At 36.7% G+C, this 24,358-nt stretch overlaps 1 protein-coding gene across 1 annotated transcript in view; it reads right to left on the bottom strand.

Annotated features, from left to right (window-relative positions):
• SLC44A5 (solute carrier family 44 member 5) overlaps positions 1–24,358 on the bottom strand; it is a gene marked incomplete at both ends in the record, with an annotated part of 379,734 nt that overhangs the window by 12,898 nt on the left and 342,478 nt on the right. Inside the window, 6 exons of the mRNA XM_080802269.1 lie at positions 7,933–8,027; positions 8,555–8,817; positions 9,520–9,607; positions 10,070–10,162; positions 12,254–12,353; positions 15,955–16,086. Coding sequence (XP_080658395.1) covers positions 7,933–8,027; positions 8,555–8,817; positions 9,520–9,607; positions 10,070–10,162; positions 12,254–12,353; positions 15,955–16,086 — 771 coding nt within the window. The remainder of the gene's footprint in view (positions 1–7,932; positions 8,028–8,554; positions 8,818–9,519; positions 9,608–10,069; positions 10,163–12,253; positions 12,354–15,954; positions 16,087–24,358) is intronic.

Below are 24,358 nucleotides of genomic sequence, written 5' to 3'. Positions count from 1 at the left end.
CAAACAATTAACAAAATCAATGCAATACCTATCAAAATTCCAATGGCATTTTCCACAGAAATAGAAAAAACATCCTAAAATTTGTTTGGAATCACAAAAGACTCTGAATAGCCAAAGCAATTGTGAAAGATGAATAAAACTGAAGGTATTACATTTCCTGATTTCAGACTATATTACGAAGCATGATAATCAAAATATTATAGCGTTGGGAAAGAAAGAGACACACAAATGAATGGAACAGAATAGAGAACCCAGAAATACACACACACACACACACACACACACACACACGTACACATACATGCATACATATATGGTCAATTAATTTTCAAAAAAGAAGTAAAGAATATACAATGGAGAAAGGCTAGTCTCTTCAATTCTATGTTCTGGGAAAACTGAATGTCCACATACAAACGAATAAAATTGGACTCTTACATCACACAAAACAATTCAAAATGGATTAAAGATTTGAATGGAGATCTGAAACCATAAAACTCCTAGAAGAAAACAAGACATTGGTCTTAGCAATGATTATCTGGATTTGATGCTAAAAGCAAAGGCAACAAAAGCAAAAATAAACTAGTGAGACTGCATCAAAGTAAAAAGCTTCTGCACAGCAAAGAAAACCATCAACAAAATAAAAAGGCAACCCATGGAATGAGAGAAATTATTTGCAAACCGTATATGTGATGGTGAGTTAATACCCAAAATATACAAGGAACTCATAGAACTCAATAGGGAAAACACCAACAACCCAATTTTTAAAAAAATGAGTAAAGGACCCAAACAGACATTTTTCCAAAGAAGACATACAGATGGCCATATCCTTGGCAACATTGGCTGTTTCCTGTCTTATTAATTTTAGCCATTCTAATTATGGTTTTGATTTGTACTTCCCCCATGACAAGTGATATTTCCTGGTCATCCATATGTCTTCTTTGGAGAAGTGTCTATTCATGTCTTCTGGCCATTTCTTGACTGGATTATTTGGTTTTTGGGTGTTGGGTTTGATAAGTTCTTTCTAGATCTTGGATACCAGCCCTTTGTCATTTGCAAAAATCTTCTCCTATTCTGTAGGTTGCCTTTTAGTTTTGTTGGCTGTTTCCTTTGCTGTGCAGAAGGTTTTTGTCTTGATGAAGTCCTAATAGTTCATTTTTGCCTTTGCTTCCCTTGCCTTTGGAGGAGTGTATTGCAAGAAGTTGCTGCAGCCAAGGTTGAAGAGGTTGTTGCCTGTGCTCTCCTTAAGGATTTTGATGGATTCCTGTCTCACATTAAGTCTTCCATCCATTTTGAGTCTGTTTTTGTATGTGGTGTAAGGAAATGGTCCAGTTTCATTCTTCTGCTTATGGCTGTCCAATTTTCCCAACACCATTTTTTGAAGAGACTGTCTTTTTTCCATTGGACATTCCTTCCTGCTTGTCAAATATTGGTTGACCATTGAGTTGTGGGTCCATTTCTGGGCTTTCTACTCTGTTCCAATGATCTATGTGTCTTTTTTTGTGCCAATATCATACTGTCTTGATGATCATGGCTTTGTAATGTAGCTTGAAGTCCAGCATTGTGATGCTACCAGCTTTGCTTTTCTTTTTCAAGTTTGTTTTGGCTATTTGGGGTCTTTTGTGGTTCCATACAAATTTTAGGACTGTCTGTTCCAGCTTGAACAATATTGATGGTATTTTGATGGGGACTGCATTGAATGTGTAGATTGCTCTGGGCAACAGAGACATTTTAACAATGTTTCTTTTTCCAATCCACGAGCATGGAATCTTTTTCCATCTCTTTGTGTCTCCCTCAATTTCTTTCATAAGTGTCCTGTAGTTTTTAGAGTACAGATCTTTACTTCTTTGGTTAGGTTTATTCCAAGGTATCTTATGGTTTTTGGTTCAACTGTAAATGTAATTGATTGCTTAATTTCTCTTTCTTCAGTCACATCCTTAGTGTATAGAAATGCAACGGATTTCTGTGCATTGATTTTGTATCCTGCCACATTGCTGAATTGCTGCATGAGTTCTACCAATGTTGGGGTGGAGTCTTTTGGGTCTTCCACATAAAATATCATGTCATCTGTGAAGAGTGCGAGTTTGACTTCTTTGCCAATTTGAATGCCTTTTATTTCCTTTTGTTGTCTAACTGCTGAAGCTAGGACTTCTAGTACTATGTTGAACAATAGTGGTGAGAGTGGGCATTCCTGTCGTGTTCCTGACATTAAGGGGAAAGCTATCATTTTTTTTCCCCATTGAGAATGATATTTCTTGTGGGCTCTTCATATATGGCTTTTATGATATTGAGGTATGTACCCTCTATCCCTACACTGTGAGGAGCTTTAATCAAGAAAGGATGCCATATTTTGTCAAAAGCTTTTTCTGCAGCAAATGAGAGGATCATATGGTTCTTACCTTTTCTTTTATTAATGTGGTGTATCACACTGATTGATTTGGGGATATCGAACCACTGTTTAATCCCAGGAATAAATCCTACTTGGTCATGGTGAATAATCCTTTTAATGTACTATTGGATCCTATGGGCTAGTATCTTGCTAAGTATTTTGGCATCCATGTTCATTAGGGATGATGGGATATTGGTCTGTAATTCTCTTTTTGATGGGGTCTTTTTCTGGTTTGGGGATCAAGGTAATGTTGGCCTCATAGAATGAGTTTGGAAGTTTTCCTTCCATTTCAATTTTTTGAAACAGCTTCAGAAGAATAGGTATTATTTCTTCTTTAAATGTTAGGTAGAATTCCTCCTGGGAAGCCATTGGTCCTGGACTCGTGCGTTGGGAGATTTTTGATTACTGCTTCATATTCCTTGCTGGATATTGGTCATTTCAGATTTTCTATTTCTTCCTTTTTCAGTTTTGGTAGTTCAAAAGTTTCCAGGAATACATCCATTTCTTCCTTCCAGATTGCCTAATTTGTTGGAATATAGTTGTTCATAATATGTTCTTATAATTGTCTGTTTCCTTGTGTTGGTTGTGATCTCTCCCCTTTCATTCATGATTTTATTAATTTGGGTTCTTTCTCTTTTCTTTTGGATAAATCTGGCCAGAAGCTTATCTTTATCTTTTAATTCTTTCAAAGAACCAGCTTCTAGTTTCGTTAATCAGTTCTACTGATTTTCTGGTTTCTATTTCATTGTTTTCTGCTCTAATCTTTATTATTTCTCTTCTGTTGGTTTAGGATTTATTTGCTGTTCTTTCTCTAGGTCTTTTGAATGTTAAGGTTAGCTTGTATCTTTGGGATTTTTCTAATTTTTTAAAAAAATATTTTATTTATTTATTCAACAGAGAGAGATCACAAGTAGGCAGAGAGGCAGGCAGAGAGAGAGGGGGAAGTAGGTTCCCCACTGAGCAGAGAGCCCGATGTGGGGCTCAATCCCAGGACCCTGAGATCATGACCTGAGCCGAAGGCAGAGGTTTAACCCACTGAGCCACCCAGGTGCCCCTGGGATTTTTCTAATTTTTTGAGAGAGGCTTGGATGGTTATGTACTCTCCTCCTAGGACTGCCTTTGCATTATCCCATAGGTTTTGATCCGATGTGTTTTCATTTTCACTGGTTTCAATGAATCATTTAAGTTCTTCTTTAATTTCCTGGTTGACCCTTCATGCTTTAGCAGGATGTTCTTTAACCTCCAAGTGTTTGGGTTCCTTCCAAATTTCCTCTTGTGATTGAGTTCAAGTTTCAAAGCACTATGGTCAGAAAATATGCAGGGGATAATCTCAGTCTTTTGGTATCAGTTGAGACCTACTTTATGACCCAGTATGTGATCTGTTCTAGAGAAAGTTCTATGAGAAAGTTCTATTGAGAATAATGAGTATTCTGTTGTTTTAGGATGGAATGTTCCCTATATATCTGTGAAGTCCATCTGGCCTAGTGTGTCATTCAAAGCCCTTGTTTCTTTGTTGATCTTCTGCTTAGATGATCTGACCACCGCTGTGAGTGGGGTGTGCAAGTTCCCTATTATTAATATATTATTATCAATGTGTTTCTTTACTTTGGTTATTAATTGGTTTGTATAATTGGCTACTCCCATGTTGGGGCCATAAATATTTATAACTGTTAGATCTTGTTGGGTAGACCCTTTAAGTATGATATAAGGTCCCTCTTCATCTCTTATTACAGTCTTTGGTTTAAAATCTAATTTGTCTCATTATGAGGATTGCTACCCCAACTTTCTTTTGAGGACCACTAGCATGGTAAATGGCTCTCCAGCCCCTCAGTTTCAGACTGGAGGTGTCTTTAGGTCAAAAATGAGTCTCTTATAGACAGCATATAGCTGGGTCTTGCTTTTTTATCCAGTCTGATACCCTGTATTTTTTGATTGGAGCATTTAACCCATCTGCATTCAGAGTAACAACTGAAAAATATGACTTTAATGCCATTGTATTGCCTGTAAAGGTCCTATTTCTGGGTAGATTGTCTCTGTTTCTTTCTGGTCTATGTTACTCTTGAGGTCTCTTTTCTCTTACAGGATTTCCCTCAATATTTCTTGCAGGGCTGGCTTGGTGGTCACACATATTCTTTCAGTTTCCACCTACCCTGGAAACTCTCTATGTCTCCTTCCCTTCTGAATGACAGCCTTGCTGGAAAAAGAATTCTTGGCTGCATGTTCTTCTCATATCGTACCCTGAATATATCATGCCAGCTCCTTCTGTGGATAGGTCTGATGTTAATCTGATGTTCTTCCCTCTGTAGGCAAGGAACTCCTTTTTCTCAAATTCTCTAAAATTTGCAATTTGCAACTCCTTTTTCTCAAATTCTCTAAAATTGAGCAATTTGGAATTTGCTCAATACCTTCTGGCCCTCTCTCTTTCCCCACAGGTGTATCAATAGTTCTGACATTTGTTCATTTCAAAGCATCATTAAATTCTTGAAGCCTTTTTCATGGGCTCTGAGTTGTCTTTCTTTATTTTCCTCTATTTCCTTCCTTTCTATCAGCCGGTCTTCCAGATCACTTATTCTCTCTTCTGGCCTCGTTCACCCTAGCTGTTAGAACATCCAATTTAGACTGCATCTCAGTTATAGCATTTTAAAATTTGGCCTGATTAGATCTCATTTTGCACTAGGAGATTCTCTATTGTCTTTTAAGCTTTTTTTTTTTTAGCCTATTAACTTGATTTTTTAAAAGATTTTATTTATTTATTTGACAGAGAGAGAGAGACAGAGATCAAAAGTAGGCAGAGAGTCAGAGAGAGAGGGAGAAGCAGGCTCCCCGCTGAGCAGAAAGCCTGATGCGGGGCTCAATCCCAGGACCCAGAGATCATGACCTGAGCTGATGGCAGAGAGACTGAGACACCCAGGCACCCATAGCCTATTAACTTTATAATTGCTTTGTGTTAGAAGACACTACCTCTCAAAATTGCAAAGGAAGCAGAACTTATCTATATATAAAAATAAAATTGAATAGAGTGAAGATAAGGATTAAATGAAGCATATATCTACTAAACATATATGTAAAAAAAAAAGTTAAAAAGTGACTTGATACATTAGGAGGGTGCCTGGGTGGCTCAGTCGTTAAGCATCTGCCTTCGGCTCAGGTCATGATCCCGGGGATCGAGCCCCACATTGGGCTCCCTGCTTGTGGGAAATCTGCTTCTCCCTTTCCCACTCTCCCTGCTTGTGTTTCCTCTCTAACTGTGTCTCTCTCTGTTAAATAAATAAAATCTTAAAAATAAACAAATAAGTTGGTAAAATAAAAAACTTGTTGAAATGGGGAAAAGTTAAAAAAAAATGGAAAATTTTAGACTGAAAGATAACCAAATCATGAGAATGAACCTCAAGCTCAATATACTATTTTCCCCTGGCTCTGGAATTTTACAGTCTTGTGGGATTGGTAACCTAGTTTGTACCTGTTCTTCCAGATTACCTTCTTGGGCGGGGCCTGCTGTGCAGCTTCTCAGGTCTTTGCCTGGTTGGATTTGCATGGCCCTTTGCTAAGGGGCTGGGCTCAGTGTAAGCTGGTCCTCTGTGTGGCTTTTGTTTCCTAGAGGCTTTCTGCACCTCTTTAGATGTGCCCAGATCCCCAGTCCCAGACCTGAAAGACTGTAGCCCCTGCCTTCAATAAACCCTCTGGGACAAATAGTCTTCACTTCTGTGTGTGTCCATCTCACAGTCTCTTGCAGTGCATGCCCACTGTAATCCTCCTGGCAGGCACCCAAATGGCCTGTGTCGCTGCCTTTTGGGTGCCCAGGGACTGAGAGTAGTTGCGGGCTCATGTGCATACCCTGCTCCATTGCTCCCAGGGGACTGCTGGGTGTCACCGTACTGTCCTTTCCAGGGCTGCCACCTTGAGAGCTGTTGTTCAGTCATGGGTGCAGCCTTTTGCCCCCTTCTGGGGTAAGGCAAATGGCCACATGTTCCAGTTCTTTTCAGGGTGCTCAGGCAGAGTGGTCACCCAACCAGCTTGGCTTGCAGTTTATGGTGACCTGGGCTGAAAGTCCCCTCCCTCCTGGGCTCACTGACTATAACCAGTTTCCCCACTCCACTGTTTGGGCACTCTACCAGCTCAGACACCCCATTCATTCTGTGACTCCTGGGATCCTGAGACCACAATGACCCACCTAGAATTCTGCTCTTTTCATCCCCTGAGCCCCCTTCAGACAGGAAATCTGCTCACTGGAGCAGATTTCTAAGGTTTCCGATTTTGTCCTCTGGGGCTGTATCACATTCCAGTAGCTGGCTTATGGAAGCTCCCTCTCCCTCCATTTATCTTCAAATATCTCCCCGCAGATTGACGTCTCCATACCTCCTACCTTGCAAAATACAGTTGCTTTTCTACTTGTAGAGTTCCAGATATATTTTTCTTATATCTCAGGATGAATTCATGGGTGTTCAGCATGGTTTGACAGATATCCAGCTAAATTCACAGGACCAGATGAAATAAGGTCCCCTGTTCCTCCATCATCTTGCTACCGTGGAAGCTCTTTATGTATTCTGAGTATTAGTTGTTTATCTGGTAAATGACTTGCAAATATTTTTTCCTATTTTATGGGTTGTCTTTTCATTCTCTTAATAGTGTCCTTTGATACACAAACTTTGTGCATGTATATAAAGTCTGTTTTTTTTTTCTTTTATTACCTGTGCTAAGAGATCTTCAACAATTCCAAAGTCCTAAAGATTTCCTCCTATGCTTTCTTCTAAGAGTTTTACTTTTATTTTAGCTTTTAAGTCTTTGATCTATTTTTTGAATTAACTTTTGTATATTGTGTAAGGGTCCAACTTTATTCTTTTGCAGGTAGATATCCATTTTTCTAGTAATGTTAGTTGAGAAAACTGTCCTTTCCTCATTGATTGGCCTTATGTATGAGGGTTAATTTTGGGGTTTCTATTCTATTCCAGTTCTACGTGTCTGTCCTTATGCTAGCACCACAATGTTTGATTACTATAGTTTGATATTAATTTTTAAAATCATGTAACAGGGAATGTCCAACTTAGCTATGTTTGAAGACTGCTTTGGCAATTAATAATAAAACAAAGTGCATTCAAAGTAGAGTTTGTAAACTATATGTGTTATGTGTAAAGATTTATGCTGATGACACCCATATTTATATTTTAAGCCTGACTCATCCTGAGCTTCAGACTTAAAACTACCTGACATCTCCACCAAGCTTCTCAATATCAACATGCCCCAAACACTGTTTTTCATCTCTTCTTTGAAATTTGCTTCTCCTGGTTTCTACATCTTACTAAATGGCATCGCACACTTTTTGTCTTTTTTCTTTACCCTGCTTCTCTTCACATCCTCTCCTGTCCCATATCTTATCTCTCAGCAAGTCCTGTTGGCTTTTCCTTCCAAACATATCCCCAATCTGACCACTTCCATCCTTATTCCTTAGTCCAACTTGTAGTCATAATATTTCCCTTAACTCCTTGCCCCAAACCATTATTTTTACAAAAGTCAGGAAGTCTGAGAAAAGATGAATTCTAGAGTCTTACCTTTAAGACGGCGGTCCAGGTATTCTAGGATGAATTTAAACATTTGAACTAATGCAAGAATTAAAGATCCAAATGCTAGGGATCCTGTGTGATATCTGAGCAAAGATAAAATGAGAATCAAAGTTAAAATAATATCTTCATTACTAACTAATAGGATGCTAAATAATTTTAGTAGGTATAAAGGATCTGCAGAAGGATAAGAAAGGGCTTATCCACTTTCTTATTCAGGTTGATAAAGGTCTCCTTAGAGGATTTTAAATGACACACATCTATAATGCCCTTCATCTACAAAAATGATACCAATAGCCTGTCATCATAAAATACAATGTTTGGGCTAAGCAATAGAGAGACAGAGTCCAGTTAATTCTTAATTTTTATTTTGGTGCCCTCCCCTACTATTTGTCTTCAGCAACTTATGGCTTTTAGAAGGATGTTGGCCTGGGTAAGGATTGTAAAACTATGGCTATAAAACCAGACATAAGCAATGGACATCCATGAATCTTAAATCATAACTTTGACCTCATTTGTATTTTGCCACTTGAATTATATAAGCATAAGACTGAATTTTAAGCACACTAAACATAACTGGGATGATAGATGTAGGATTGAACGTGGAACTTACCGTATGGCTCGCCCAAATGCAGTAAAAAGTGGATATGGTGGGATGTCATCAGGTTTTTTCAAGGCCCAGTAATAAGAAGCAAAGGCACCAGCAAGGGCACACTGACCCAGTGCAATGACAAAGTTTATAAGCCAGAGAAAGACAAATAGATTGAAAATCTGGAAGGTAGGGACATATTGATGGTACAGACTCTTTCCACCATAGAAAGCAAAGTTACACTGAGCCCCAGGGCAAGCTTTGGCAATTTCAGTTGTATTAAAAATCTGTACTCAGAAAAAAAAAAAAAATACAGATAAGATAGTATGAAACGCCACTCCAAAATAACACCTTCCCTGCCTTCTCTTCTTTTGTAACCCTCAATTGCATGTCCTACTCTTTTCCCATTAACTTCCACTGTTAGTCCTATTTTTTTTTTAAACATATAGTGTTTTTTTAAGATTTGAGACTGAGTGAGCACAAGAAACAGCAGGAGCACAAGTGGGGAGATGGGCAGAGGGAAAAGGAAAAGCAGACTCCCCGTTCAGCAGGGAACCCAACAAGAGACTCAATCCCAGGACCCTGAAATCATGACCTGAGCCAAAGGCAGATGTTTAATGACAGAGCCACCCAGACACCTCTGTTATTCCTATTTTCTATCCCATCATTTTATATTATTCCTTAATGAGCACTGTAAAGTATTTCATTTTCTGTCATATGTTTACCACTCTGCACCCACTAAAATTTCACATTTATTAATGTTGTTGTTAACCATTCCTGCCTCTTCCATGGGCTCAGGAAATAATAGTGCTTTTCCTCTATTCTGCCTATCATTTCAGTGCTCTCCTGCTAACACCTGATCCACCCTGCCCTTCTTAACAGTTATTCCCATTAAGTTCTCTATTTCTGAATGGTTTTTATAACTGCTAGGTGAAATGTAGTAGAGTGCTATACTGAAGTAAGTAAAAGAGAGAGTTTCTTTGACTTACCTCTGGGTCACAGGTTGTATTTTCGTGTTTACATGTCCTTTCTGGGGATATGACTTTGTATATAGGTACTCCCGATGTAGCCAAGTAACTGGGTTAACCTATTAAGGAAAAACTATTTGCTGGTAGAAGGAAAGTAGATGGACAAGAAAATAATGCAAAAAACTCAAAAGTCTGCAGAGAGATTAACTTTGAAAAACTTCTAATCTTTTAATAATTCATACATTTTTTTCAGACCCGGAATAATATAACATGGGTCAGCTACACTGAGCGGCCCCTTCATAGTCAAATACAAAAGAATTTCCTTAGGTTATTGCCAAAAAGAAGCACCATATGTGAAGACAAAACAAAATCTACTGCATGACCTATCTGGGGGGGAGGGAAATTCAATAAGTAGACAAAGATTTTTTTAGAGCTTAGTAAAAAAACAGACAAATGAAAAACCTTTACAATGTTCCTAGACTTCCTAGGATGGAAAGCACCGGACACAATAGTAGTAGTGTGAATAGTAGTATGGATGTGAGGTTTAAAGATGTCAGTTAACAAAGGATACATTGCTGTCACTGCCCAGTAAGCAATACAGATGGAGAGGAAAATGAAAGTTAAAACTGGATAAATTAACGTAGTAGGGAGGTATCCAATGGCTCTGAAATAAAGCAAAATAGTTGAAATTTAAAATGATTCAGAGATATAATTTCTCAATTAAATCTTTACCTGTTAAAACTAGAAATAAGCTTTAAACTGAATCCATTTAAGAATGATGGTAATAACCATTGCCTCTTTTTTGCTGATTGTTCTGGCATTTTCTTAAACATTTTTAAATTTTTTGATTGGCTTTTAAATTTTACTTAAATATTATTTATTTGTTTTTAGTAATTAGAAGCCTTCCTCATTGTTCATATTTGATTCCTGTCAAAAGTTCTCCAAACTTCCCCCAAGTTTCTGTATGACTCAAAGATTTGATACCCTAAATCTTCTCCTCTTTGGTTATTTCTGTATGACTCATAAAGATTTGATACATTATAATCATAGTTCTTCCTTTTGTTAAGATTCTTAGACTCTCAAAATTGGGGAAGACCTTGAGATCATCTGATCAAATGTGAGAATCCCTTCCTAATTCAGGAAGAATAGAAGGGACTATACTATCTTTTAAATATGTTTATTAGTTTCTGGTGACCATATGGAGTGATAAAAACTTACTTTGTATGACAGCGCTTAACAACAACCAAAATATTAGAAAGTTCTTCCTTATCTGCTAGCCTGCTACTAATATCCACTACCTTTAAGAAAAGAAAGGATCACTTTCCCGTATAGCACTCCTTCAAGGAACTCCTTATTCTTTTATACTCCAGTATAATCATTCCTTTAATATTTCCTCATAAATTGTGGTGGTGTCAAAATGTTCACCATCCTAGTTCCCCCATTCCTACTTTTGAATGGTTTTTTCAGCATATGACATTGGAAGCCCAATACTCTTTGATATAACCACCAAGAACTATGATGGGACTATTTCCAGTTCTAATGTAATGCATTGGCATAGTTTAGATGCCTTTTGCATCCGTTACCTCATTCACCTCACTATTTGAGCTAAGTTCCCTCCTTTCTCCAGATTCTGCTATTAAGTGAAACTGAGCATCTCTATGTTTACCCTGTATTCTCACACCAATTTTTTCCAGCTCTTACTTTCCCTTGAAAAAAAATTGTTAACATGTCACAGTTGTATTGGCACTTTCACACACACACACACACGCATACACACACACGTGTAACAATGGGGCAAGTTACAGTGAATTGTATGGTATCATTTTATTTAAAAAATAAACAGCAAATCAGAGTTTTCAGGGGCTAATGATAGGGTTTCAGTTATGAAAAGGAGAGAGAATTTAAACTGCTTATTAACTAAACCATTGGATTCAAGTGGCACTATTACTATTATAGATGACAATTTTGTTAAAATAATCCTTACAGACTATTTAAAATAATTTTGGCTTTGGTCATTAATAACTTAGTTTTTCATCATTCTAAATAGAAAGAGCATGGTCTGTTGGCTTGATAGTAATGCTTTTTGTTTCTTCCATGCATTATTCAAAGGTTTAAAGTATTACCATCAAGTGACCTTTGGAATAGTTTAGAACCTGTAGGGATCATTATCTTCCAACATGAATTTTGGTGTTTATTTTACAGGATTTTTTAACCAAAAAGTCTCCAGGTATAAAGTGTTCTGAATTAAGAGCTATAGATACAAAATGTATAGTCTGGTGCTCCTAGGATCAATTATTCCATCTATAAGCAAATTTTGTCATTCATATAGAAATGGTAATAGCACATAATTAACTTCATAGAATTATGGTGATTTATGGCAAATGATCTCAATCATCAATATTAACATATGATTCAGCAGGGGAATAATACAATATATAATACAAGTTACCTTTATATAGCACTTTATCATACTTTCACACATTATTCTAATGTGTTCAAAAAGTGCTAATACCTACACTACACAGGTTTGAGCCTTAGTTCATCCTATGATAATTGAGGTGTGGAGACACTGAAGGATTTGTTAGAATGACATTTCTAATAAGTGGCAAAGTCTGAACTTCAGTCTTCTTGAATGGAAAGCAGATTTCTTCAACAAGTCTTAAAGGGGAAGTCATCTGGGGGCATCTACACAATAGGCAGTGACTGATTTGAATGACTGATGAAAGTTATGTGAGTTTCTCCATCAGGGCCTTACTTGCTCCCTTCCTTCAGCAGGGCAATGGAGATGCAGATTCGTTCCCTGAGGAAGATCAGCATGAGGATGATAAACACTTCAAGAAGGCAGAGTATTATCACTTTAAACAGGGAAAAAAAAAAAAAATTAGTGTGTGATTCAAATCAACCCAAAAAACAAACTTCTCTGCAAAAGTCAGGACTGAGTTGCATGACTTTTTCTCCCAATTCTGACACTCTAATTTAAGCAGTGCTATGTCTCCCAAAATGCTAATCTTAGAAATTCACTTTCAAAACCTCCAAGAAATCTAGATTAAAACATCTAGCTAGAGTTTGAGCAACTCAACTGGTCAGGCTTCATTTTATCTATAGAAATATTTCACACCATTTGTAGAAATGAGAGGAGGAAGGACTGCTATAGGCAGCTCTATTTCAGATGTTTTCACTTTCATTTCGTTGAGTAAGAGAGTCATTACAGGAGAAACTTTTTGAATTGCCCACCCCGTTCACAATGCCTCTTCATTAATTGACCTTGCAGACTGACAGGGCAGGCTCTTGGCTGCCGCATTTTTATTTTGTGACTCTACCCTTCATTGCTACCATTGATGGAATCAGGATGTAAACACAATAAAAGTCTCTAATAAAAGTCTCAGGATTAGAACTAAGGGAGTCTACTTCAGTTTTGAATTGAAGGTTATGGACCTCTTGAACTTTGAGTTATACAAACAATGAATGGTGTCACCTTTATGTGAAATAGGTGAATTTGCAAAGAAAGAATAAAGTGTATGTGTGTTAAAGAAACACAGCAGAGAGGCAATCTTGAGTTCTTTTGGCTTTCTGTTTGCTGGATCCAAGTACACTTGAAAGTCCAACTGTTTTTCTGGTTTTTTGACTTCGATGAGCCACTTCCATATTCTTATAATAAGTACCAATCCCTTGCCCCCAGCTTGTTCCAATTTTCTTTTCTTTTTGGCTACCCTCAATTAGCTTCTTTTTACTTTAAGCCAAATGGTCATAATCACCATATTTCCTCAATTTTATGACACATCTTTAATTAAGTATTAACTTTTCAGGAAAGGATTTTATTTTTCATTTTTCATCTTTTCATTGATTATAAGATGCATCCTGACTTCAGATATGTTGAAAAGTGAAAAGTCTGGATCTTAAAATTAAGGAAATACAGCACTGCTAATCATAAAATCTGAAATTATAGAAGAAACTTAATGGAAATTTAAAGTCCCACCTGCAAAAGAATCTGCTCTATTACATCCTTTGCTAGACAGTTATTCTGTTCATGTCTGAGCACTTTGAGTGATAGGCACTCATTATTTCATTCAATTGTTACACCACTAAGATCCTGATGTCACCAAACACATGTCTTCTTTTAGTTAGATTATGTATGTTGTCATGCATATTTGATTCTCTTAAAAAAATAAACTGAGTCCAAAATTATGGGGTATGGCCATATTAAGCTAAAATCATTATCTTCAGACAAACCTGAGAATACAAGATATACCCAGAATCATTTTATATTCTGAAATTGCATTGATGAACAACATTGCATATGAAGCTTATACAAAATTGCATATCCAAAACAATTAGAGAAATTTTATTGTCTTTTGAATTTATGTATTATATCCCTTTCTTGTGTTTGAAATTTATTTTTTGAGACCCTGTAGAAAAGCTGGTATAACTCTAACTCTTCTGAGGAGGAGACTGGGAAAACTCATAGCAGAAATGAGAATAGAACCATGTCCTAACACATCTAAGACTCATAAAAATGATAGTTTTTATATGTATAATTCTGCTTATTTTTTCAGCGTTTCCATCAAAGAGTATAATTTTACATTATGCCCTTCTCTCTGATACCTAGAATTTTGTCCATTCACAGAGTAAGTAATCAATTAATGTCCAGTAAATGGGTTGTGAAAGTGGGGACTAAAGGAAAGACTGGTATTGCCAGACTTAAAAATAAAAGTAAACTCTATATTTTCCTCAAAGGACATTTCTTAACTCCTCCAATGGCAGATTCTCATCATGTCAATAATTTTTGTGTTGAAAGCCCTTAAGAAACAACAGTGGAATGACCACAGAACCTGTAATTAAGAGCCACCTGAGAATAAAACTAGAGGTTTCAATACATAATGGATGAGATTCATCATCTCTAGATATGACAGATAATTGCAAGTGAATTGCTGAGAACGTATGGAATCACTCAAATTCAGGGAAAATGGTGAGAATATGAGTCCCAAGATGCCTGCTCTTTATAATTAAAAACAAATGGCTACAAATGAAATAATCTTTGTGCAACATATTTGAAAAAAAAATTGTTAAATAAAGGAACTAATCTGTACGTGAACTGAAGTGGGAAGCCAAGGAACAAGGCTGTGGCATTTTGATCTAACACTGCCCAAGGGAAAGAGAAAAACTCAATGTGGCAGACAAAAGGAATCTGGTGGGGGGCTTCTGTGCAAGGCTAGGTCATCAAGCTTGCCAAGAACATATAGAATAAAATCTCTTGAAGCAAAAACCTTTGCTAAAAAGGCTACTCATTATTAAGTTTGTTCCTCACATGCCTTGATTCCAGGAAATCAGTGTCCTAGATGGACTAGGTCTGCATTATGGTCAGGAAGGGTATCCTAGTATAGAAACAACTAAAATGGCACACTAGTTACATAACATGAGCCTGTCCTTGAAAGCCTGAAGACTTCTGGGGGAAGTGGTAAAACCAAGTTTTCACATTTATGGAGATGAGACCCATACGTGGACCCGTGATGCCCCCCATCAAAATACTGGTCATCTCTGAGGCAATCTCTGGGCTTCTTATCAGGCCTCCTTGAAGTGCCTTGTTTGGCTCTCTAACTTAAACAATATGAAGAATTCTTTTTTAAAGCAACATGTAATTAGAGATTATTTTAAATCTTGATTAAAGAACATGAAATTGGAGGAATTTTTTTTTTAAAGATTTTATTCATTCGACAGAAATCACAAGTAGGCAGAGAGGCAGGCAGAAGGGGGTGGGGGAAGCAGGCTCCCCACTGAGCAGAGAGCCAGATGCGGGGCTCAATCTCAAGACTCTGGGATCATGACCTGAGCCGAAGCCAGAGGCTTAACCCACTGAGCCACCCAGGCACCCCGAAATTGGAGGAATATTATAATAGAACCATTTTAGGAACAAATTAAAGCTATATAAATAAATGTAAATATAAATATAAATAAATTAAAGCTATCTCTGAAATCATCTTGCTTTAAATTTTTTGTTAATATTACCCTTAACTAATTCAATAATTTGAAATAAACACTTCAAAAATATAAATTTATTACTCATTATTTCAGTTCCTGTAATAGTTTAAAAGTCTTGTGAAAAAAAATTGGTCTTTTTCTGTTTTTAAAACAAGTTTAAAAAATCAAACATTTTTTTCCTTTTAAAACACCTTTCTTGGGTATCGAGTTAATGGCTATAAATGTCCACATCCAAACCATTCTAAGGTGTAAGCAAATAGCATGACATCATTGTCATGTACTATTTTCTTAGATTATATAATAAATTCCCCACAATGACTTTGCCATTTACTCTAGCTATAAAGATTACAGACACATTTACTTTAATGACATTGTGATAAGTGTATCGAACAGGTTACACCAACCCAAGATTTCCTTTAGACAAAGATTCTCTTTCATTATTACTACTTTAACAAAATTAGTTTTTTAAACTCCACTCACTAAATGCGAACCACGTTTGTTTCAGTTGGAAGTACATGCTTATATCAGTCTGAATCCCGATGTCATATATAGTTAAGTGAGAATTTGGCCGTCCCTGAAGATTGCTATATTCCTGGTAACAGTACCATATTCCTTGAAAAGAAAAGAAAAACAGACTAATATAAAATTCCATTTCCTGAAATATAAGCTACACACTTATACATATCTACATGAAATCGAATAGATGGTCATTTCTACGAAGGCAAGATTCATATTTACAAAGTAAACATTTTATATGGCTCTAATATTCTAACTGTATATTCTATATTCAAAATAAATGTTATCAGTATTTACCTGGCTGACTATGGTGACTTCTGGCTTTAAATGTCCTTTTGACTAGAAATAACCTCAATGTCCATCAACAGGGACTGGCTAAATAAATTATGGTATATGTGTACAGTAGAATACTAGCTTTTCATATAAATAAAAGAAAGTATACTGATATTCAATGATCACTAAGTTATTTTGATAAGTGAAAAAAGCAAGGTACAAAATGACATAAAAGTATGCTATAATTCACATAATAAGAATAATCTTTATATATATTTTCTTATATACACATAAAGTATCTCTGGAAGGATACACAGCAATGTATTTTTTTACCTCCAGGGAAGGAAACTTACCGACCAAGGAATAGAACAAGAAGGATATTTCACTGTATAGACTTTATACCTTTTGAAATTTGAAGCGCATAGATATATAATCAATTTAAGAAGCAAATTTGTAAAAATCATGAAGTTGAAAAAATACTTTAGAGTTCAAAAAAAATATTTTTTGGAGGGAGGAGCAAGATGGCAGAGGAGTAGGAGACCTAATATCATCAGATCCCAGGTGTTCAGCTGGATAGTTACCAAACCATTCTGAACACCTATGAACTCAACAGGAGATTGAAGAGAAGAAGAGCAGCAATTCTAGGAACAGAAAAGTGACCACTTTCTGGAAGGTAGGCTGTGCAGAGAAGTGAATCCGAGGTGACATATAAGACGATAGACCAAGGTGGGGAGGGGCCAGCTCCTGGCACGCAGTAGAGCAGCAGAGCACAAAATCAGAACTTTTAGAAGTCTGCTACACTGAGGGACGTTGTTCCAGAGGCTAAGCAGGGGGTGGGACAGTGTGCTCTCAGGACCTGTGGGGGTCACAAAAAGACCAGGGGAGTCTGAGAGTCCCAGGTGTCAGAGCAGGGAAGCCGGCTGCAGACAGAGCCAAGAAGTGGGCTCTCAGCTTGGGGCTTCCTTAAACCATGATCCAAGGCATAGTAGGGCCACTGCTCTTCAAGCAGGGACCCCACAAGTGGCAGATCCGGAGACACACCCTCCTTCCTCTGGGAGAGCAGTGCAGGAGCATGCTGCAGGAATATGCTGGGTTTGGAGACTCCAAAGGGGGCCATGCACCAGAGATACAAAATGCTCAGTCAAAGGCCTCAATCACAGGCCAGGTGAGCATGGAGTGCAGCCAGAGACCAGGGAGACCGGAGTAACTGACTGATTTTCTCTGAGGGTACACTGAACTGTGAGGCTCTGAGCTCTTGGCTGCACTGGGGCCAGAGATGGGAGGCCACCATTTTTATTCCTGTCCTCTAAGGCTATTCTGAAAGTGTTCAGGGAATAAAAGCTCCCAAGAGTGAACCCAAGCAGGTTACTTAGCCTGGCCCTTGGCAAGGGTGGTGCAATTCTGCCACAGGCAATGACATTTGAGAATCACTGCAACAGGCCCCTCCCCCAGAAGATCAGCAAGAACACCCAGCAAAGACCAAGTTTACAAATCAATGAGAACCGCGGAACTCCAGAGCTAGGGGAATGCAACACATAGAGTTCATTTTAAAATTCACTTGGAATTTTTCCCCATGATTCTTTAGTTTTTCAAAGCTAAATTAAAAAAAAAATGTTTAATTCTATTTTTAAAAATTATTCTTCTTTCCTATTTTTTAAACTATTTTATCAATACCTTTTTAAAATTCTTTTTAAATTTTCATTGTTATAGTCATATTCAATCCCTTTATTGTATTTAGCCTTATTTTTTTAATACATATAGGTTTTTCTTTCTTTAAAATTTTGGGAGATAGTTTCTTCTAACAGCTCAAAATATACCCTAAATCTAATATATGGCTTTGTTCTAGTCTCCAGCCTGATCACATTCTTTCCTCTTTTTTTTTTTTTCTTTTTTCAACCAACTTCTTTTCAATTCCTTTCTTAGGATCTTTTTTAAGTTTCACTTTTATAGTCATATTCCATCCCTTCATTGTGCTTACCCTTATTTTTGTATATATGTAAGTTTTTCTTTAAAATTTTGAGAGGCAGTTTCTTCTAATAGACCAAAATACACCCAAAATCTTGTGTGTGGCTCTGTTCTATTCACCAGTCTAATATATATACGTGCGTGTGTGTGTGTGTGTGTGTGTGTATATGTATATATATACACACATATACATATGTATTTTTTCACCTTTCTTCTCCCCTCCTCCCCACCAAAGGTTTCAGGTCTCTTCTGATTTGGTTAGTGTACATTTTTCTGGGGTCATTGCTACCCTTTTAATATTTTGTTCTTTAATTCATCTATTCTTATCTGGATAAAATGACAAGGCAGAAAAATTCACCTCAAAAAAAAAAAAAAAAAGAACAAGAGGCAATACCAACGGCTTGGGACCCCATCAATATGGACATTAGTAAGATGTCAGATCTAGAGTTCCACGTGATGATTATCAAGGTGCTAGCTGGGCTTGAAAAATGCATGACAAATACTAGATAATCCCTTTCTGGAGAAATTAACTAAAATCTAACCAAGTTGAAATTAAAAAGCTATTAATGAGGTGCAAAAAAAAAAAAGGATAAATGCTACTGCTAGGATAAATGAGGCAGAAGAGAGAATTAGTGATACAGAAGACCAAATGATGGAGAATAAAGAAGCTAAGAAAAAGAGAAATAACTACTGAACCATGAGGGGAGAATTCGAGAGATTAGTGATACCATGAGACGAAACAATATTAGAATAATTGGGATCCCAGAAGAAGAAGGGAGAGGAGGCAGAAGGTATATTGAAGCAAATTATAGCAGAGAATTTCTCTAATATGGTGAAGAGAACAAGCATCAAAATCCAGGAGGCACAGAGAACCCCCCTCAAAATCAATAAAAATAAGTCCACACCCCATCATCTAATAGTAAAACTTACAAGTCTCAGTGACAATGAGAAGATTCTGAAAGCAGCTTGGGACAAGAGGTCTGTAGCATACAATGGTAGAAATATTAGATTGGCAGCAGACCTATCTACAGAGACCTGGCAGGCTAGAAAGGACTGGCATGAAATATTCAGAGCACTAAATGAGAAAAATATGCAGCCAAAAATACTACATCCAGCTGGGCTATCACTGAAAATAGAAACAGAGATAAAAAGCTTCCAGGACAAAGACTAAAAAAACTTGCAAACACCAAATCAGCCCTACAGGAAATATTGAAAGAGGTCCTCTAAGCAAAGAGAGAGACAAAAAGTAACAGACCAGAAAGGAACAGAGAAAATATAAACAGTTACCTTACAGGCAATACAACGTCACTAAATTCATATCTTTCAATAGTTACACTGAATGTAAATGGGCTAAGTGCCCCAATAAAAAGACACAGGGTATCAGAATGGATAAAAACCCAAACCCATCAATATGCTGACTACAAGAAACTCATTTTAGACCCAAAGACACCTCCAGATTTAAAGTGAGGGGATGTAAAACAAATTACCATGCTAATGAACATCAAAAGAAAGCTGGGGTGGCAATCCTTATATCAGGTAAATTGGATTTTAAGCCAAAGACTGTAATAAGAGATGAGGAAGGACACTATATCATACTTAAAGGGTCTGTCCAATAAGAAGATCTAACAATTTTAAATATCTATGCCCCTAACATGGGAGCAGTCAATTATATAAACCAATTAATAATAAAATCAAAGAAACACATCAACAATAATACAATAATAGCAGGGGACTTTAACACTCCCCTCACTGAAATGGACAGATCACTTCAGGAAAAGATTAAAAGGAAATAAAGGCTTTAAGTGACACACTGGACAGGATGGACATAACAGATATATTCAGGACATTCCATCCCAAAGCAACAGAACACACATTCTTCTCTAGTACACATGGAACATTCTCCAGAATAGATCACATCCTGGGTCACAAATCAGGTCTCAACTGGTATCAAATGATTGGGATCATTCCCTGCATATTTTCAGACCACAATGCTTTGAAACTAGACCTCAACCACAAGGGGAAAGTTGGAAAGAACTCAAATATGTGGAGGCTAAAGAGCATCCTACTAAAGAATGAATGGGTCAACCAGGAAATTAAAGAAGAACTTTAAAAATTCATGGAAACAAATGAAAATGAAAGCACAACTGTTTAAAATCTTTGGGACACAGCAAAAGCAGTCTTGAAAGGAAAGTATATAGCAATACAAACCTTTCTCAAGAAACAAGGAAGGTCTCAAGTACACAACCTAACCCTACACCTAAAGGGGCTAGAGAAAGAACAGCAAAGAAAGCCTAAACCCAGCAGGAGAAGAGAAATGATAAAGATAAGAGCAGAAATCAATGAAATAGAAACCAAAAGAACAGTAGAACAAATAAACAAAACTAGGAGCTGGTTCATTGAAAGAATTAATAAGATTGATAATCCCCAGGGCAGACTTGTCAAAAAGAAAAGAGGAAGGACCCAAATAAATAAAATCATGAATGAAAGAGGAGAGATCACAACCAACACCAAAGAAATACAAACAATTACAAGAACATATTATGAGCAACTAAACACCAGCAAATTTGACAATCTGGAAGAAATGGATGCATTCCTAGAGACATATAAACTACCAAAACTGAACCAGGAAGACAGAAAACCTGAACAGACCCATAACCAGTAAGGAGATTGAAGCAGTCCTCAAAACTCTCCCAACAAACAAGAGCCCCAAGGCCAGATGGCTTCCCAGGGGAATTCTACCAAATATTTAAAGAAGAATTAATACCTAATCTACTGAAATTGTTCCAAAAAATAGAAATGGAAGGAAAACTTCCCAACTCATTTTATAAGGCCAGCATTACTTTGATCCCCAAAGCAGACAAAGACCCCATCAAAAAGGAGAATTACAGACCAATATTCTTGATGAACACAGATGCAAAAATTCTCACCAAAATACTAGCCAATAGGATCCAACAGCACATTAAAAGGATTATTCACCACAACCAAGTGGGATTTATTCCTGGGCTGCAAGGTTGGTTCAACATCTGCAAATCAATCAATGTGATACAATACATTAATAAAAGAAAGAACAAGAACCATATGATACTCTCAATAGATGCTGAAAAAGCATTTGACAAAGTACAGCATCATTTCTTGATCAAAACTCTTCACAGTGTATAACTTTTTGATGGGGTCTTTGTCTGGTTTTGGGATCAAGGTAATGCTGGCCTCATAAAATGAGTTTGGAAGTTTTCCTTCCATTTCTATTTTTTGGAACAATTTTAAGAAAATAGGTATTAATTCTTCTTTAAATGTTTTGTATATCTCTTAAGCAAATTAAATCCCTTCTATCTCTAATAATGCTTTTTATTTTTAAACCTGTTTTGTCTGGTTAATATGGCAACTGCAGCTTTCTGTTAATGATTTTAAATAAATTTATAACCATTTCACCAATTTCTTCCACCCCCACTCCCCACCTCCTGCCTCCGGCAACTACTCATCTGTTCTCTGTACCTACAAGCTTGGTTTTTAAATTTTATATTCTAAATTTTTAACTGCAATATAGTTAACATACAATATAATATTAGTAGAACAGTGATTTGACAAATTTATACATTACAAAACACTCACTAGAAAAAGTATAGTTACCATCTGTCATCATATAAAGCTATTTTAATATTATTATTATTTTTTAAGATTTTATTTATTTGACAGAGATCACAGGTAAGCAGAGAGGCAGGCAGAGAGAAAGAGGAAGGGAAGCAGGCTCCCTGCTGAGCAGAGAGCCCAATGCGGGGCTCGATCCCAGGACCCTGAGATCATGACCTGAGCCGAAGGCAGAGGCTTTAACCCACTGAGCCACCCAGGCACCCTATTTTAATATTATTGACTATATTTCCTATGCTGTACTTTGCATCCCCATGACTTGATGTACCTCTTAATCTCTTTCACTTATCTCACCCATCTCTTCATTCCCCACCCCTCTGGCAACCACCAATTTGTTCTCTGTATTTATGGGTCTGTTTCTGTGCTTGTTTGTTTTTTAGATTCCACATGTAAGTAAAATCATATGGTATTTTTCTTTATCTGACTTACTTCAGTTAGCATAATACTCTATAGATTCATGTTGTCACAAGTGGCAAGGTTTCATTCTTTTTAATCCATTTTTTTTTTATCAATTTCTTTATCCATTCATCCATTGATGGTTGTTTCCATATCGTGGCTATTGTATATAATGTTGTAATGAACATGGGGGTGCATATATCTTTTCAAGCTAGTGTTTTCATTTTCTTCAGGTAAACATCCCAAAGTGGACTTGTTGAATCAGATGGTATTTCTATTTTTAATTTTTCTTAAAGATTTTATTCACTTATTTGACACACACACACAGAGGGAGAGAGTACAAGCAGAGGGAGTAGCAGAGGGGAAGGGAGAAGTAGGCTCTCCACTGAGCAGCAAGCCCGATGAAGGGCTCGATCCCAGGACTCTAGGATCATCACCTGAGCTGAAGGCAGGCACTTAACCAATGGAGCCACCCAGGTGCCCCTCTATTTATAATTTCTTAAGGAACCTCCATAATGTTTTCCATAGTGGCTGAACCAATTTATATTCCTACCAACTGTGCACAAGTGTTCATTTTTCTCTACATCCTTGTCAACACTTAATCATTTTCTTTTTGATAATAGACATTCTAACAGGTGTGGGGTGCTATCATATCATGGTTTTGATTTGTATTTCCCTGATGAATAGTGATGTTGAGTACCTTTCATGTAACTGTTGGCCATCCTTAGGTTTTCTCTGAGAAAATATCTACTCATATTTTCTACCCATTTTTAAGTTGGGTTGTTTGAATTTTTTAACTTTACCTTTTTTGCTACTAAGTTGTATGAATTCTTTATATTAGCTCCTTATCAGGTATCTGATTTCCAAATATTTTCTCTATCCAATAGTTTATCTTTTCATTTGGTTGAGGGATTTCTTTGCTGTTCAGAAGCTTTGTAGATTACATAGTTCCACTTATTTATCTTTGTTTTTATTGCTTGTGATTTTTAGGTCATATTCAAAAAAATCATTGCCAAGACCTGTATCAAGGAGCTTAATGCCTATGTTTTATTCTAGGAGTTTTATGGTTTCAGGTCTTACATTCAAGTATCTAATCCCATTTTGAGTTAATTTTTGTGTATGCTGTAAGATAGTGGTCCAGTTTTATTCTTTTGTGTGTGCCTGTCCAGTTTTTCCAACACAATTTACTGAAGAGAATGTCCTTTCCATTGTATATCTTGGCTCCTTTGTCATAAATTGATACATGAGTAGGTTTATTTTGGGGCTCTCTATGCTGTTCCATTGATCTATGTGTCTGTTTTTATGCGAATACCATACTGTTTTAATTACTATAGCTTTGTAATATAGTTTGAAATCAGGGCATATGGTACCTCCAGTTTTTTTCCTCCTTTCTCAAGATTGCTTTGGCTTTTTGGTTTTGTGGGTTTGTGGGGTTTTTTGTTGTTGTTGTTGTTGTTGTTTGTTTGTTTGTTTGTTTGTTTTTTGTGGTTCCATACAAATTTTAGGACTATCTGCCCCACTTATTTTATTTATTTATTTATTTATTTATTTGCCCCACTTATTTTAAAAGTGCAGTTTGAATTTTGATAGGGATTGCACTGAATCTGTAGATCCTTTGGGTAGTATGCAGATTTTAACAATATTTATTCTCCCAATCTATGAGCATAGAATATCTTTCCATTTTTTGTGTCTTGTCCAATCTTTTTTTATTAATGTCTTATAGTTTTCAATACATAGGACTTTCACCTCCTTTGTTAAATTTATTACTAGTTATTTTATTCTTCTGATGCAACTGTAAATGGGATTATAAATGGATAGACCACCCACACAGAACATCAGTAAGGAAACACCAGCCTTCAAACAACACATTAGACCAGGTGGATTTAACAGATGTATATAGAATATCCCAACAAAAACAACAGAATACACATTCTTCTCAAGTGCACATAAAGTCTTTTTAAGGGCAGATCATATGTTAGGCCACAAAACAAGTCTTAATAAATTTAAAAGAACAGAAATTATATTGAGTGTCCTCTTTGACTGCACTGGTATGAAACCAGAAATTACATGAGGAAAACTGAAAAATTCA

Source organism: Martes martes (genome assembly GCF_963455335.1).
Source record: "Martes martes genome assembly, chromosome: 4".
In the NCBI taxonomy this organism is placed as follows: domain Eukaryota; kingdom Metazoa; phylum Chordata; class Mammalia; order Carnivora; family Mustelidae; genus Martes; species Martes martes.
This window is presented reverse-complemented; position numbering and strand designations above follow the sequence as displayed.